This window comes from Anabrus simplex, chromosome 1 (genome assembly GCF_040414725.1).
Source record: "Anabrus simplex isolate iqAnaSimp1 chromosome 1, ASM4041472v1, whole genome shotgun sequence".
NCBI lineage: Eukaryota > Metazoa > Arthropoda > Insecta > Orthoptera > Tettigoniidae > Anabrus > Anabrus simplex.
In genome coordinates this window covers 588,909,889-588,927,820 of record NC_090265.1, presented here as the reverse complement: position 1 = coordinate 588,927,820, position 17,932 = coordinate 588,909,889, and the positions used below count along the sequence as shown (strand labels likewise).

The following is a 17,932-nucleotide window of genomic DNA, read 5'->3' as shown; positions in this document are numbered from 1 at the left end:
TTGTCTGACCATCCATCCATCCACACCTTACATCACTGCCTGCACAGTTGCTAGGTAACATTGTCTGACCATCCATCCACCCACACCTTACATCACTGCCTGCACAGTTGCTAGGTAACATTGTCTGACCATCCATCCACCCACACCTTACATCACTGCCTGCACAGTTGCTAGGAGACATTGTCTGACCATCCATCCACCCACACCTTACATCACTGCCTGCACAGTTGCTAGGTAACATTGTCTGACCATCCATCCATTCACACCTTACATCACTGCCTGCACAGTTGCTAGGTAACATTGTCTGACCATCCATCCACACCTTACATCACTGCCTGCACAGTTGCTAGGAGACATTGTCTGACCATCCATCCATACCTTACACCACTGCCTGCACAGTTGCTAGGTAACACTGTCTGACCATCCATCCACACCTTACATCACTGCCTGTACAGTTGCTAGGTAACACTGTCTGACCATCCATCCACACCTTACATCACTGCCTGCATGGTTGCTATGGTTACACTTCCGTTACAGATTTTTTCGCGTCGCATTACACAAATTTTCGGATGACCCCCAGCCATAAGAGATATTTATGTCAAATCAATGTTCTCTAGGCAGGATTATAAATTGCCATTTTTACATTTTATATACGTCTGTCTCACTGGTTTGTTACATTTAGTGCCAACCAAACTGCAATTTACTTTACACAATGAGAATTATACATCATAGTTTAACAGACGTATTTTAAAATATACGGGACAATATGCGTCCCGTAAATTTTTTGCTGGGACAACGGAACACTTCAGAGAAATAAGGGACAATCGTGTAAAATAAGGGACGTTTGATCACCCTTGAACTACATATAACATTAAATGTCAAGTATTACAACGTTTACCGAGATTCAATGCGCGTTAACTTGTTAGCAATAAGGTACTGTGTTGATGGTGGAGGAGGAAATGTTAGTTTAATTATCTTAAATGATGATTTACGAGAAATCTCACCATGTCTCCCTTCTTACTACTGAAACGATTGATATCTAGCTATTTTTTTAACTGTTCGTTTGCAGTCTGCATTGTTAGTACAACTCGTAGTTATCTTTAACTTGCATGTTGAAAACTTGTTTGTGATTAGCGAAGAGAATGTAAATATGTGGAGTAACTGATGGACTTTGCTACTAGTACTATTGTTTTTTGTTTTAGTTTTGTGTTTGTTTAACACATCCAAGGGTTTCGGCGACGCAAGGATGGAGAAGTGCTCTGATTGGGAAGGTAGCAGCCGTGGCGTTAATTAAGGTTCAACCCCAGCATTTGCCTGGTGTGAAAACGGGAAACCACGAAAAACAGTCTTCAGGGCTGCCGAGGTGGGATTCGAACCCACCATCTTCCGAATTCAAGTTCAGTTACACGATCCTAACCGCTCGGTTATTGTTTAAATACGGGAAGTAACTGGTGGATTGTGCTTATTATTATTATTATATTGTTTATTTTCCCCTTGTAGGGGAGAGCGGTAGAATAACACCCTCGGTATCCCTGACTGTCGTATGAGGTGTTAATTTATTAAAATCAAATTACGGAACGGAAAAGGAAATTCGAGGAAAATATGGTTGACAATAGGTTTACAGAAAGAGTAAAGGAATTTGCATAATACTTTGCCCGAGCTATCCATATTCTTCCCGGACTTTAGCACCCTGCTCGAAGGTATTGTGAACTGAAGGAAGCTAGGAATATTCAGAGGAAATACAATAATCAAACCCTGAAAGCCAAACAAAGCAGGATAGAGCAACGAGACAAGCAAAATACGAATATACCTACCAGTTAACGCAATATCAGTATTATACTCAAAGGAGAAAAGCAGTTCGCCGCGTTCTTTGCAATAGTGGAACCTAATGCAAAATTTCAGGATATAGAAACACATTTTCCCCCGAGTTTTCGGTTAGTAATGACTGTATCAAAAGTTCCTGTCTAAATCATTTACCTGATCCTCAGATAATTATTTTAGATGATACGTATCAGTACATCATTTCGAAAGAGGAAATACCAGCAATTCAGAAAATAGCAGTTGACACGCCTCCCGGTCCTGGTCACGTTTTAATGCGAGCAAGGTCTGTCTAGGGAGGTCAAGTCACGAATGCTACTTATGGAGCCGCCATATTGGGTCTTTAAGCGAGCGTAACCAAAGGCAAGTGTATTCGAATTTAGAGGATTTCGGTACCGTACATTGAAATAAAAACAAAATACCAACTATATTTCATAAAGAATTTAATTGGGCATCTACTAGTCATGTATATATAACTGTATAACACTTAAATGATATGAATACATTCACAGATATTTGAGTAGGAAGATAATTAACAGAGCCTGAAAGTTTTTCTTTTTTCTTTTTTGAGAAACAAGAATCAATAGAAAAGCTCATGTTCTTCTCTTTTACTTCATTACAACTTGGTCTTACTGTGTTTCATATTAATATAATCTGTCAAATACGAAATCTTATTGACAGAAACATAGAAATCTGTACAGTACCTGTGTCATATTATGATTACCGGTACATGAAATACTGAATTTGAAGTACTGTATTTAAAGTACTAAACGACGGTTGTAATAAATTACCTTCAGCGTTTTCTTTATTAATAAAGTAATTTCCGATACTGCGTTTCTAAAAGGTTACCCCAGTATGTTGACAAACACTGAATGCCTCTTGAGTTCAGTGCATTAAATTATGTATGCTAACTGTTGTTATCCGTTCATGTGGTATTTTTGTTTTGTTTTGGGTTCTAAGGCAAAAATATTCTGCACATATGCAACAAGGATGATGTTCTTAGCTACTCTTAACTAGTTTATTGATAACCCATGCAGCTATATAGTACAAAGTGGTGATGGTGATTATTGTTTTAGGAGGAAGTACAACTGGACAACCATCCTCTATAAACACTAATCAGAAGAAAACAAATGGAAGGGGACCAACACTTCGAAAAATGAAGGTATCGGCAAAAGATGAAGGCCGCAAAGTGCGTGGGAATGAAAAACTTCCTAGGCCTCGAATGCGCTAACGCCGTCGCGGTCGGAAAGAATCAAGTGTTGACCAGGGGAGGTCGGATGGGCTAGAACAGTGAAAGCAGTGTCAAGACTCAGCTAAGGGCCTCGTAGTCACAACCCAAAATAGATCTCCCCCGTGGGTGGGGGGCAATAGAACAACACCCACGGTCTCCCCCTGCCTGTCATGACAGGCGATTGAAAGGGTTAAGAAAATTAAAGCCATTGGTAGACACGATTCCATAAGAAACAGAAATTCAGTCACTATTAAATTGAGTTAATCTAGGTTATGCTATTTTAGGGATTAAATTAGGTTATTATGTTAGGTTACGGTACATTAAATTACAGTAGTTGGTTAGTGCGAGTGAAGCGAGTGTTGTGATCTTTAAGTATTTTTCCAGCCATATAAAATACTCTATAGAGCATTTAAGATGAATGAAATTTAGCTGTAAATAATAACTACAGTACAGTATAAGACTGCTATTATTAATAAAATTGTTGTAATGATGGCCAGCTGGACATAAATTGTTGGTTTGAAGTGATAGGCCTATTGTTTGTTGTGATTATAATTGGTAACTGAACAGGAACAAGCATTTCAAATATCTGTGAAACATTTCTACGTTGCATGCAGAGTTAGAATGATACTGTCTGTAGTTTACATGAAAAGGAATGGAATGAAATGGCGTTTGGCTTTTAGTACCAGGAGCGTCTGAGGACACGTTCGGCTCACCAGGTGCAGGTCTTTTGATCTGACTCCCGTAGGCGACCTGCACGTCGTGATGAGGATGAAATGAAGATGACGACACATACACCCAGCCCTGTGCCAGCGAAATTGACCAATTATGGTTACAATTCCTGAACCTGCCGGGAATCGAACCTGGGACCCCGGTGACCAAAGGCCAGCACACTAACCATTTAGCCATGGAGCCGGACACATGAAAAGGAAATTTTCATAAACATCAATAATACTATTACACATTTCCTGTTACTTTTCTTGTTTGTTTTGAAAGACAATTCTCTTTCTTTGGGAGGTTTCCTATTATATGTTAAAGACTTAGGTGGATTAGGGACGTTGGAAATTATTGGGATTGAATTCCACTTGAGTAGTTTCCGTCCATCTGCCCTCTTTAGTTCAAATTGCGATTCTTCAAAATGATGCTAGAAGAAAATCCATAATAAGACCTATAAATATAAAACATCGTTCATATGAACATACTATTATTCAGAAATAATACGAATGTATAACTTCACTAACCTCGCAGAAGGAGCAATTATCTGTAGGTTGCTATTTGTCACGCCTACAGTTTTGTACCCACTGAGCTCTCCTGTGCTTATCTCTCGGGAAGCGAAACACTCTAATTCCGTCAGTTGTCTTATTTTGACAATTTGGTGCGGCACAGTAACCCGTTTTCCTTCAAAATACAAGTAATAACTCACATCATTACATCGGGCACGCCCACATAACAACGATATTTGAGACCCAATATGGCCGCCACCGCAAAGGATTGTGGTAGCGTGACCAGACCTCCCTATACAGACCTTGAATGCGAGTTGTCAGAGAGGACGTGGTTGCTGATATAATTGCTCTTATAGCTACACGTATGTTAGTCACATCACATGTACCACCCTGTTTCAGGAAAGCAAGAATAGTATAATATTGTGAGATGTCAAGTTCAAATTAGCCACCAGTCACAATTGTTTTAGTTCTCAGAAGATTGATAGAGCGAATACTCGACCGGAGGTTAAAGGAATTCTTAATGTTTAATGAAGACCAGATGTTTCATAATAATTCACCGGGCACAATAGTGAACACATCCTTACAGAAGTGGATATCAAAATGTGTGAAGAAGAACAGAAGCAATGCGTTTATATTTTTTCTTGGCATTCACAAAGCCTTTGACAACACGGGCCACGCACATCTTAGGAGAACTGTGGAAAATTCCATTGCTTCCTCAAACCTTTCTTCTCCAGTTTCCTCATTACTAGAAGGAAATCAAACACATAGGCTATAGAAAGTAACCACTTAAAAACCACGCCATACCGGTGCCGCTTAGAAGAGACGTTTTGCAAGGATCTCCATTATGCAGTCTTGCAACGCATCATATTCTGAAAAACTCAACGAGGAGCCTGTTGCAACAGAATATGAATTTCCCTGAAGGGGAATGTCAAAGGCCTATCCTGATAATGTTAAATTTAACGTTTACATCCCGGTTTCTCTGAAACTGTCCAAGGTAATAAAACTAAATATTGGTAGAATATAGACTCATATCTATATATATATATATATATATATATATATATATATAATTGGATGTTGGTATGTTTGAAGCTAATAGACTCAAAAACTACTGAACCGATTTCGCTGAAATTTTCACACTTTGTTCTTATTACATCTGAGAGGGATTATGAAGTGGTTTGAACAAAATCTGATTGGTGGTTCGGCACTGAGGGGTGAAAAATAAAATGAGGGATGATAAGCAAACCGCAAGACAAGTCCGATTAGCGGGTTGCATACCCAACAGTATGTTCCTTAAAACTTATTTCTGCTTTTATCTGAAAAAATTACTGTAGGGGCGAGAAACCTCTAAAGGAAGGGGGTAAAACTTAAAAATCCGAATATTAGTGACGAATTCATAGTCTTTGGGGTAGCTGATATGAACTGTGACACTCTGAATGCCGTTTAAGTCAAAGTTCGTTTCCAATCGGTATGGTAAACATATTATGACTTACTGTTTGGGAAAGAAAAATGTAGGGTAAGACACACATACGGGCGGGATCGTACAAGTGAAGATGTTACAGACGTTAAAATTGGTATTTGGAATCTTCTTTAAAAATAAACACATTTTATTTTTTATTTTTGGAAAATCCACAAACTTTATTATCAGTATTAAATGTTCATAAAATTATTGAAATGGACAGGAAAAACAATACGACTACGACAGGCATATCAAGATGATCTGACCTGTTTATAAGGAAGGCTGTGGAGCAGTGCACGGGTCCACTAGTCTCATATATTTACTGATCTGCTTTCTTGGTTCTATCTTTATTAGAAATCAAGGTATGGACTTTTTAAATCAAGTTCTTCATTTTAAAATTAATTTTTAAAATATTTATTATCAAACTATGTGGGATATCTGTATCCATATAAAATCAATAATGCAATTAATGAGCGGTAAATATTTCTGAGGTCTAGCTTAAGTAGTTTCTGAGAAAATGGGAAACGTTCGCAAAAAAATGTGGTATGTTTTAATCACACTTGAAAGTGTAATGTCGCTAACAAAATGTGGATGATCCATGTTTCTCACCACATAAAGACCAGATAGGAAGTGATATCATAGCAACCAATGTAGCCAACTTATGTGACAGGATTTATTATAAATCAACATAAATTACCGTCTGCTAGAGCAAATAGTTTTCGATATATCTTGTCTTAACTGAACAAGTGCTCACTAAATCTGGAGAAATGGCTTGTACAATAACTTTTTTTTTAAATTTATAAATATTTTCAGTCCTGCAAAGTCAATTAAATAATATTAGCTCTATAAGTGGCATAGAGTTAGAATAATGCTGCATAATTTTTCTTTCTTCCCTCACTTGGTCTGTTTGCATGTCATTTCTCGTAAATTGTGTCTTGGATTATTATTTTATTACTAGTTGATGTCTCCGTGCTTCGCTACGGAATTCTACATTGTATTCAGAATTCTAGGTTAGGTAGTGTACTCGTTGTGAGTAAGACTGTATTAAATTTCATAGCTCTTAGAAACGCGACGGGGAAGTCACCAATTTTTTTTTTATGTGAAGACCATCAGTCACAATCAAGTTGGGGAATCGTCATTGTAATGGCAGACTCTCACTCTCCACCTGCATTTTTACATCCTCAAAAAGACTGCCTTAGAATAAAAAAAACACCTTTAACGAACAGTAGAGCTGGAATGACCAGGCCGCAGATAGCTGTGAGCCGCAAACACACTTTTATTTTCGGTTGGAGGGGGGCGGGAAGGGGGCGAAGAGTGGGGAGTCCCAGGTCAAAAATTAAAAACCATGCCCTTTTACTCATCCGTTTTCTTGGAGTATCCGATGAGTGGGAAATCCTCAATTCTCTACACTGACGGGGGAATATCCATCTGGCTTGGAGGCAAATTTTTCCTCCAAGCCAGAGGAGAAACCCCCTCTTGGCTGCTAATTTGGAATAAAATTAATGAAGGGTTTAATAAAAGTGATGAGGAAGAAGGTGTTCTTAAGAAACTGCTCATTTCAAGGTTAAATTTTGAGTTATTTAGTGAATGGTAGAACTATAATTTGGAATAGGCCGAAATTGTAATTCTACACCATGTCATAAGTGAGCCTTTACCATTATTCCGTTAATTGTGCACACTGATCAATCCAATCAGCGTGTGAGAGTAGGGATCGAATAGCTGGAATACTATGATGAACCAGTGTGTTACGTACCAGCAGTATCAGAAAGTGTATGAACCAGAGGAATAGTATGCTAGAGAAGAAAGTTATCTAACTCCCCTGGTATTTCCCTCCAATATTCAAGCAGGCTCTTATACTCGGTACGCAGCAGTAATCCCATCTATCGGAGATGAGTGGCAGCATAAGAGACAAAGAACATCACAACAAACAATGGTTAACGTAATGTTAGTGCTGATCAAATTTCTGAGCTTTCGATATTTTAGGCCTTCACATTTAATTATCTTCCGACTCTGAAATACCACTTTTACCATAGTCGGTACGGTAAAACTGAATAAAACATAAATGATCGGAAATTGTATTCTCTATAAATTCTGTTATGTACGGTAGGTAGTATTTTTCGATAGGACCCATAACATAGGTATTTAAAATTAAATGTTAGGTGCCTTCCCCTAAACTACCATTTCATCCAGCATGAATAAATTTTTTTATAGCTTATACTGTAATTTTTCATTCTCTGGCTCTATATACCGATTTTCATTAAATTCTGTGTACGCATGTTCTCGAGGCTCGGCGTTGATATGGTCTTAGCAACAAAAATACAAATTCATGAATATCTCTGTTATCACAGACGGTCCGGTAAAAATGTATAAGACATAAATGATCGGAAATTTAATTCTATATAACTTCGGTTACACAGTATTTATCGATAGGACCACTAATAACAAATATTTGAATTAAATTTTAGGCCTTCCCCTAAACCACCATCGTGATCAGCGTGAATCAAATATCTACCGCCCAGATTGTAGTGGCTCATTCCCCGACTTAACATACCGATTTTCATTAAATTATCCTCAGCCGTTTTCTCGTGATGCGTGTACATACGTACATACATACATACACACATACATACAGACAGACAGACAGACAGACAGGCAGGCAGGCAGACAGACACGAATTACGGAAAGGTAATAATAATAATAATAATAATAATAATAATAATAATAATAATAATAATAATAATAATAATAATAATAATAATAATAATTTCGTGTGGCTATTTCTAGCCGAGTGCAGCCCTTGTAAGGCAGACCCTACGATGAGGGTGAGCGGCATCTGCCATGTGTAGGTAACTGCGTGTTTTTGTGGTGGAGGATAGTGTTATGTGTGGTGTGTGAGTTGCAGGGATGTTGGGGACAGCACAAACATCCAGCCCGTGAGCCATTGGAATTAACCAATGAAGGTTAAAATCCCCGACCCGGCCGGGAATCGAACCCGGGACCCTCTGAACCGAAGGCCAATACGCTGACCATTCAGCCAAAGAGTCGGACTACGGAAAGGTAAAAAGTACATTTCCTTGTTACTGTCGACACGACCGATGCAGAAATATCATTATTTTTAAATTCTGAGCAATGTACAGACAAAACTCTTATTTTATATATATATATATATATATATATATTAGTATTGCTTTTATCTTTTATTCGTAGTGGCGAAGTTAGTACTCATGGTCATCTATTACACTTAACCTCATATCGTTATAGTAAGTACAGTACCGTAAAACGGGATAACTCTGGGACACTTTTTCAGTTCTTCAGACTCTTCTCAATACCTATCAGCTAATTCGCTATGAAGCTGACCTTCCTCTTATCAAACATGGACATGATTTTCCTCAACCACAAATGATTGCATTATAGTCTCCTTCTATCGGTGTCCCAATCTTACCCCACTATGTGGGGAAACTTCTGCACAGTACAATTTTTCGCTCAGAAGGACTAGGAGAAATCAATTTGTCCCAATTTTACTCTTCAGCTATTTATTTATGAACATCTGAGACAGTAAAAATAAAAGTAAAATTTAATTTCGTACAGTTTCTTTCTGTAATTAACGGACCTAAATTTTCCATGAAAAAATCTTACGTAAATGACAGAGTTAACATTGATATTAATTAGATGAATGTTCAAACTAAAAATAACTGCTTTAAAAACTGAACAGTTCGTTATAGGCCTCGAGCTCATTCGCACTGTAAATGGCCTGACGGCCGAGTTATTTGGGCAGGTTGATCAGCTGCACTATTTCGTCTTTCGAATAGTAAATTTCCAGTGTACTCCGGACTTCTTCAAGGCAATGATGAGTACTTCGTCACTGTTTTTCATCTCAGTGATCTGTCCCGGATAAAGTTGCCCCTCGTAATTCATCAGAACGCACTGCCCCACGGTCAAACTCTGGAGGCTACTTTCAGGTTGTGGGCGTGAATTCGAAAGAGTGGGTTCATCGTCAAAGTCGCTGAATTCCTTGTTTAAGGGCATGCTGTCATCAATGTTTTGTAAAGATAAACCAGTGCTACCATCATTGCTACTGTTGCTGCTCTCTTTTCTTGGTCTTTTCTGCCGCGGTACCGGTACTTGCTGTCGTGCTCGCGCACCGTCCACGGTTGATGGTTGGGGTTCAGATGACGCTTCAGGTTCTTCCGCTGAAATACTCTTTCCCGGTGGAACGTTATGCTTCTTCCTTCTCGTGGTTTGACGGCGGCCTTCGGTAGCTTCTTCCCATTTCTTCGTAATTTGCTCCAACAATAAGAAACTGTCCCCCATGACCCATGATGGAAGAAAGGGACGAATCCAAGCTCTGCGAAGGCAACCCTTTCAGGATCGGCTGTCTGTCAGTAGGATAAATTCCCAACTTGCGGAATCCGGCGATCAAGTTCTCAGGATCCGTATGCAGGCTACCCCAGAGTTTTTTCAGCAGTGTGGGAAATTGTTTCTTGGGTATAGATGTACACCGACTTCCAGCGGCCGTCTCCTTCCACTCTTGCCAAGCAACTTTCATCGGGCGAAAAAATGCCACGTCTAGTGGCTGCAGAGGTGTAGCATTCGGTGGAAGCGCTGTGCATTTTATGTTGTTTTACTTGCAGAGTCGCAGTACTCCGAAGTTAATGTGGGAGCCAAGGTTATCTCCAATAATGGCCTTCGGTCCTTCCTGGCGTTTCAGAATAGGCAACAGTAATGATTGGAACCAATCTTCGAAGGTGTGCCCATCAAACCAACCTGCCTTGATTCGGTTGTAACGAGCTCCAGGGGGACCGTTTCCGGTCCAGGTTGTCCAAATTTTCTCTGCCTTGTAGTTTACGTAAGACCGGGCGAGTTGGCCGTGTGGTTAGGGGCGCGCAGCTGTGAGCTTGCATCTGGGAGATAGTGGGTTCGAATCCCACTGTCGGCAGCCCTGAAGATGGTTTTCCTTGGTTTCCCATTTTCACACCAGGCAAATGCTGTGGCTGTACCTTAATTAAAGCCACGGCCGCTTCCTTCCAACTCCTAGGTCTTTCCTGTCCCATCGTCGCCATATGACCTATCTGTGTCGGTGCGACGTAAAGCCACTAGCAAAGTTTACGTAAGGCGGCGCCACATCTCCTGCTGCATTTCCACACACCATGATTGATGTGCACGCTTTTGACGAATTTTGGATCCTCTCGGGGTACTTGGTGGTAATTTTTCCGGCGCCAGGATCGTCGACAAGGTTAGTTGCGTCGTAGTTCCAGATATTGCTGGGAGGAATTCCTCTCAGCTCCTGTTTCAAGTTACCGATAAAATTGTTCACGACCTCTGCGTCCGTCGCTGCTCTCGACTGAGAAATGTTTTTTTTTTTTTTGCTATTTGCTTAACGTCGCACCGACACAGATATGTCTTATGGCGACGATGGGATAGGAAAGGCCTAGGAAGTGGAAGGAAGCGGCCGTGGCCTTAATTAAGGTACAGCCCCGGCATTTGCCTGGTGTGAACATGGGAAACCACGGAAAACCATCTTCAGGGCTGCCGACAGTGGGGCTCGAACCCACTATCTCCCGATTACTGGATACTGGCCGCACTTAAGCGACTGCAGCTATCGAGCTCGGTAGAAATGTTTTTCGCGGTTCTCTGGCATTCCATAATCCTTCCACCCAATATTCTTTCCTGGGTAGTTGTTTTTAAAAACGAACTTCCTTCTTCCCACAGCAGTCCAGGTAGTACTTCACAACGCATCGAAGGTCAACCGTATCAACGGGGAATCCGTAGTTTGACACGGCAACAATATGAGCTACAAATTGCAGCTCCTCATTTGTAAAAACAGGAGCCCGACCTACAGGCTCTGCAGGTGCAAGGTGCTTTTCGGAATGCCAAATTTCGATGCTGCTTGGAGAGGAGGCAAAGTTTTGTTTTTGATCGCTTGCAAGGCCCCCCTCAAACTTTCATCTGTGTAATTCTTGTATGGACGTATTCCAAGAGCACGTTTGGGATTTCTCGGTATGATTGGTCAGCTTTGATTCTGAAAGAAAAAAAAAGATAATTAAATAAGACTTAGGATCGCTATGTGGGGTAACCTGGGCATCCCACTACTACTACTGAAATGTTTTCCTTCCTGCCCTGAAGGGGGAAACGGGCCACTTAGACGGTGACGCCGTCTCTCAGGCTGGGAGATTTGTTACGAAGGAGATGCTCGGAGAAAGTGAGGGGGTTGGCGGCCGTGGCCTATACCAGGAACTGTCCTGGCATTCGCCTTAGTGCAGGATAATGGAAAACCACGGAAAACCATTCTCAGGACAGCCGATGGTCGGGGCGGTAAAATGAGTGTAATATGCAAGTATGTAAGTGATACAAATACGTATAAAATGAGTTAAGTGAACGTCGGTGAAGTACAGGTGTGAGGAGAAAGAAAGGGAAGAGAAAGAAAGTAAAAGGAGAAAATTCTTCAGTAACTTTTAATTTCTCCCCACCCGAAACCCCTACTACCTAGAAGGTCACGTAAGTATGTCGCCATAGCAGTGCTGGCGGATTCTGGCCTTGTTCCAAAGGCAGGTCTCTTAGACGGTAATGCCGTCTCTCAGGCCGGGAGATTTGTCACGGTGAAGGAGATGCTCGGAGGTGAGGGGGTTGGCGGCCGTGGCCTATACTAGGAACTGTCCCGGCCTTCGTCTTAGTGCAGGCGAATGGAAAACCATGGAAAACCATTCTCAGGACAACCGACGGTTTGGGCCAGCCGTGAGGTCCAGCCCTGTTCCGTCTCCCGAATGCAGAGGCGTAGAGACAGAGTAGAGTCGGCTTTCTCCACAGCAGGAGAGTTGATCTCTGGACAATTGTTCCTGTACACCCCCCCCCCCCTCCAGGAAAATATTCTGCGGGCGCCCATGCTCGTTTGTGTTAAGACAATGGAATGTTGTAGCTATCAGTCTTCTGTGTGTTGTGCTGACTTGATGTTTTGTGCAGGAATTATACAGCTTGCTCCCTATTCACTCCTTTGTTTACATGGCTTGCCTGCTTCCTCCATCAAGTCAGTGCTTGTTCCACATCAGACATTAGAGATTAACTTCTTTGCCTGAGGTCCTAAGTCAATTTAAGGACATCATATTATGACAAGAAGATCATCACTATGATTTTTGTTATTATATGTATTTTAATGTTATAATAATTCCTGCAACATTGTCCTTGTCTGGTATACATATGTTTTAGTTATAACATAATCTGTTTAATTTTATTTGGCTGAAGATGGCCACTAAGTGGCTGAAATTGGTCCCAATACTGATGTAATGTTATTTACTTGATATATTGTATGGAAAAGGTGGACCATCTTGTCAATTTATTTCTTTTAATTGCACTTCAATACGGAATAAAAATGAAATTTATAGCTTATAATTAGTCACTGTCCTAGTCATAAACTTTACCTGGTAATAAGCAACCTCAATTAACTCTTAATTGTGAATAATATGCCAGGGACCATAAAAGAAATCATTTTTTCGTGAAAAGGTCCACTTCGAACGAAAAAGATCTGCAGAAATGGAAAGCCAAACTTTTATTGTCAAAAACTGTGAACTAAAGCTAAAATATCTACCCATTCTTGTCATAAAGTAGCCAATGATTTCAGGGCAGTGAAATGCTACATTTAATGAAGCAAGTAAGAAATGAAACAAAAGAGAGAGGTGGCGAGGGGGGAATGTGTCTCATCTTCATCTAGTGACAAGTACGTAATGAAATGGAAGAAATTGATTTCTCTATAGCAGGAGAGTTGATCTCTGGACAATTGTTCCTGTGCCCCCCTCCTGTAAAATATTCTGCAGGCTTGTTTGTGTTAAGTTGATGATATATTGTAACTATCAGTCTTCTGTGTGTTAAGTTGACTTGCATATGTTTTGTGCAGGAATTATACAGAGTGTTGTAGCGATTGACACCCATGGGAATTTAGTAGTGTTTTAATAATGTCCAAGCTCCACCTTTTGCTGCAAATGCCTAAAATTTTAAGCTCATGATACCTACAAATGTTATCCTAAATTGTTTGCTAAAATCCTGGTTATACAATTTACTAATAGCTCATGTTTACATACACATTAATTTTGCAGAAGTTATTGTGGCAGGAGGGTTATTACAACATTCAACCATTCAAGCCAGAGACTGCTTCAAAGTTGTAATCGCGAATCATATGTTACGTGCCAACTTTCTGTGTTTATCCCCCTTCGGTATTTTCTGGAAGATAAATATGATAATATTAATCAAGACTAGTCTCTACAGCAATGATTGCATCTGGTTGTTTGTGCTTTAAATGGGGCACCTCAGCTATCCAACAAGATCCGTATTATGAACAAATCATTATTAATGAGTTATATTTCTCATAATTCAACTTAGATATTATTTGATATATCACAATATTCATTACAATTTTAACATATTGTGAGACGTCAAATGGACGTAAGTTTAATACAGAAGAATTGAATTTTAATTTATATTCTGCATGGAGTAAATCATAAAGTTTTAATACAACATGTACCATTAGATTTTAAGACTTTCAGTTTTATAATTGTTTTAATGAATACAATGTGAATATATTTGTCAATTTTAGATAATGTGGCTGAAGATGACCTAGGTTTAAGGTTGAAACTAGTCCCACAAGTGGGATGTTTATATAGTCACATCAATAAAGTGTATTGGTTAGGTTGATATTCTTGTTCGTTATAATTGTTTATCAATATGGATCAACATGAAGATTATTTCATATGATAAGAGAGGAATGGATGGTTATGTTTGTTTTGTAGATGTAGAGAAGGTGTATGCCAGAGTACATATCTAGGGAAAAGATGTTAGCCATACTGAAGGACTGTGGAATTAAGGGTAGATTATTGAAAGCAATCAAAGTCATTCATGTTGACAATTGGACTGCAGTGAGAATTGATGGTAGAATGAGTTCTTGGTTCAAGGTACTTACAGGGGTTAGACAATGCTGTAATCTTTCACTACCAGGTGAGTTGGTCATGCGTTTAGGGGCGCGCGGCTGTGAATTTACATCCGGGAGATAATGGGTTTGAATCCCACTGTCGGCAGTCCTGAAGATGGTTTTCCATGGTTTCCCATTTTCACACCAGGCAAATGCTGGGGCTGTACCTTAATTAAGGCCACGGCCGCTTCCTTCCAACTCCTAGGCCTTTCCTACCCCATCGTCACCATAAGACCTATCTGTGTTGGTGCGATGTAAAGCCAATCGCAAAAAAAAAAAAAACTTCACCTTTCTTGTTCATAGTTTACATGGATCATCTACAGAAAGGTATATAGTAGCCGGGAGGGATTCAGTTAGGTGGAGATGTAGTATGCAGTTTTGGTTATGCTGACACCTTGGTCTTCATGGCAGATGGTGCAGAAAGCCGGCAATCTAATATCTTGGAACTTAGAATAGGTGCAAAGAGTATGATACAAAAATTTAGCTTTTTTAAGACAAAAGTGATGTCAGTAGGAAAGGAACCTAAAAGAATTAAATATCAGGTTGGGAATAGAAAACTGGAACTGGTAGATCATTTTAAGTATTTAGAATGTGTATTCTCCCAGCATGATGGTATAGTAAGTGAAATTGTATTGAGGTGCAGCAAAGCTAATGTAGTGAGCTCACAAATGCAATCAATAGTGTTCTGTAAGAAAGAAATCAATTCCAAGACAAAATTTTCTTTATACCAGTCTGTTCCAACTTTGCTGTACAGGAGTGAAATTTGGGTGGACTAAAGATATCTTATTCATAAGTTAGAAGTAACAGACATGAAAGTAGTAAGAATGATCACTGGTACAAATGGATGGGAGCAACGACAAGAGGGTACTCAGAATGAAGAGATTAAGTCCAAGTTAGGAATTAATTCGATTGATGAAGCTGTACACAAAAGCCACCTTCTGTGGTGAGGTCATGTGAGGCAAATTTAGAAGGATAGGTTACCTAGGAGAATAATGTACTCCATCATGGACGATAAGGAAAGTAAAGAGAGAAACCGAGACGATAATGGTTACACTCGGTTTCTGATGATTTAAACATAGGAGGTATGAAACTAAACGAGGCCACAGAGCTAGTTACAGCTGGAGGATTGCATAGGCGATTAGTAAATTGGCAGAGGCTTGCACGCTGAACACTGAAAGGCATGACAGTCTATAACTTATGGGGTTGGGTAAGAAGTGAGATGAATCTTTGTAGCAATTTTTAACGACCGAATGCCCTTCCTTCTATCAACCTCATCACAGGAGTTAATGAGATGAGATGAATGACATGAGATATGATAGTAGGAAGGGAGAGGGTGAAACCCACTGCCGGCATATAGCCTACTCTTGTCAAATAGCAGCAAGTGGTCTGCTCAAGGCTTAATGTTCCCATTCAATTAACAAATCACCATCAACAACGTACCGAGCTTGATAGTGCAGTCACTTAAGTGCGGCTAGTATCCAGTATTCGGGAGATAGTGGGTTCAAACCCCACTGTCGGCAACCCTGAAGATGGTTTTCCATGGTTTCCCATTTTCAGCCAGGCAAATTCTGGGGCAATACCGTCATTAAGGCCATGGCCGCTTCCTTCCCACTCCTAGCTTTATCCTGTCCCATCATCGCAATAAGACCTATCTGTGTCGGTGCGACGTAAAGCAACTTGCAAAAAAAAAAAAAAAAAAAACATTAACAATGTCATATGGCCTCGCTCCATATGAACACTGTCGAGAGGTTTTGAATTGAATACAGGCTTTTCGCAGACAATGTAGCGAATACAAATTGTACACCACCACCTCTCCTACCCTGCCGGCTAACATTCCGATGGTGAAACTTTTTCAACCAACGCAACTCGAACCAGCCAACCATGGTGTCAGACCGTACAGACTTGACGCCTTAACAATCATGGCCACCAGGTGAGTAGTATGTATGCATGAATATATGACACCCAAGCACCCTTATTTTTCCAGATTGGCCGCGGCTGTGCGGTTCACACTGTAGAACACTGGTTTTCTGAGCTGAGATTGGTAGGTATGATCTCAGTAGTATTAAAATGTGCCCAAATACACCAGCCTCATGTCAATAGATTTACCAGCATGAAAAGGAACTCCCATGTGACAAAATTCTGGCACCTCTGCATTTCTGAAAATCATAAAAGTCATTAGTGGAACGTAAATCAATAACTTCTTCTTTCTAGCCATTTTCCCCAGTTTACTGCGGTTAGTATTTCATTGGATCTGGCCCAATTGTACAGTCAGATGCCCTTCCTGATGCCAACCCTGTGTAGACAAATGTATTCACTATTGCTAGTTCTGGTGTTGGTTACATGAAACCAATTATATTATATATAAAGACTTCTGCATACACCTGGTATTATATTCAAAATTCCCCTCTTACAAAGACCACCAAAAGTTGTATGGTTAAGGTGGATCACTCAAGTTTAAGTCCTTAGTTGTATATGAGTTAAAACTCATGAGCATGGAAATCAATTGATGGATTTTGAATATTTCATATGGTACCAATTGTCAAAGTATGGTGTAACAATATTTGATATGTTTCAGGATGTCACTGCGGTCCAGGCTATGCAACACCATTGGATGCCATGCGCAAAGGACCTCGTGAACGTATCGTGTATATTACTTGCATTCAACCTGACCCTGAAAACTCAAAGAAGCCTGACTATTTGGTAACGGTAGATGTGGATCCCGAAAGTGCAGATTACTGCAAGGTAAGCGACACTTCTACTACTAAATGTTAAAGAGCTAATCATTATTGATGCATCAAGTTATGAATACAATTTCCTAATAGATACAGAGGAAGATCTAATAGCAGTCTGCCAAAATAACACGATTGTGTAATAATAATTGTATAGCCTCAGCAATCGTGTGCTGGCATTTTGATCTCATATTACAGAAGGCTGGCAGGATTCACAGCAATAGAGCCAAATAAGTGGAAGGGAATGAAAAATGAAAGAAATGACAAGAGTGAAGGACACAAGGAAGGATAGTAGTTTCCCCTAAACTATCTCCTCCTCTTCAATAATTATTTCTCATTGTCAACTATTTAGTTGATAATTGTATTTTATTTTGTTCCTCAAATCAACTACCTCCAGTATTATTAAGAGGGCACTAGCAGAAGATCTAGTGAAATGGTGGGAAATATTATCATTGCCATTTTTAAAAGCTCTTACATTTCTGTATTTAAATTGGCTTATCTTTTGCTGATATCTCTATTAGT

At 39.9% G+C, this 17,932-nt stretch overlaps 1 protein-coding gene across 1 annotated transcript in view; it reads left to right on the top strand.

The window, feature by feature from the left end:
• The window catches only part of LOC136870567 (methanethiol oxidase), a 127,172-nt gene that overhangs the window by 48,716 nt on the left and 60,524 nt on the right, over positions 1-17,932 (top strand). Inside the window, exon 2 of the mRNA XM_067144926.2 lies at positions 17,257-17,423. Coding sequence (XP_067001027.2) covers positions 17,257-17,423 — 167 coding nt within the window. The remainder of the gene's footprint in view (positions 1-17,256; positions 17,424-17,932) is intronic.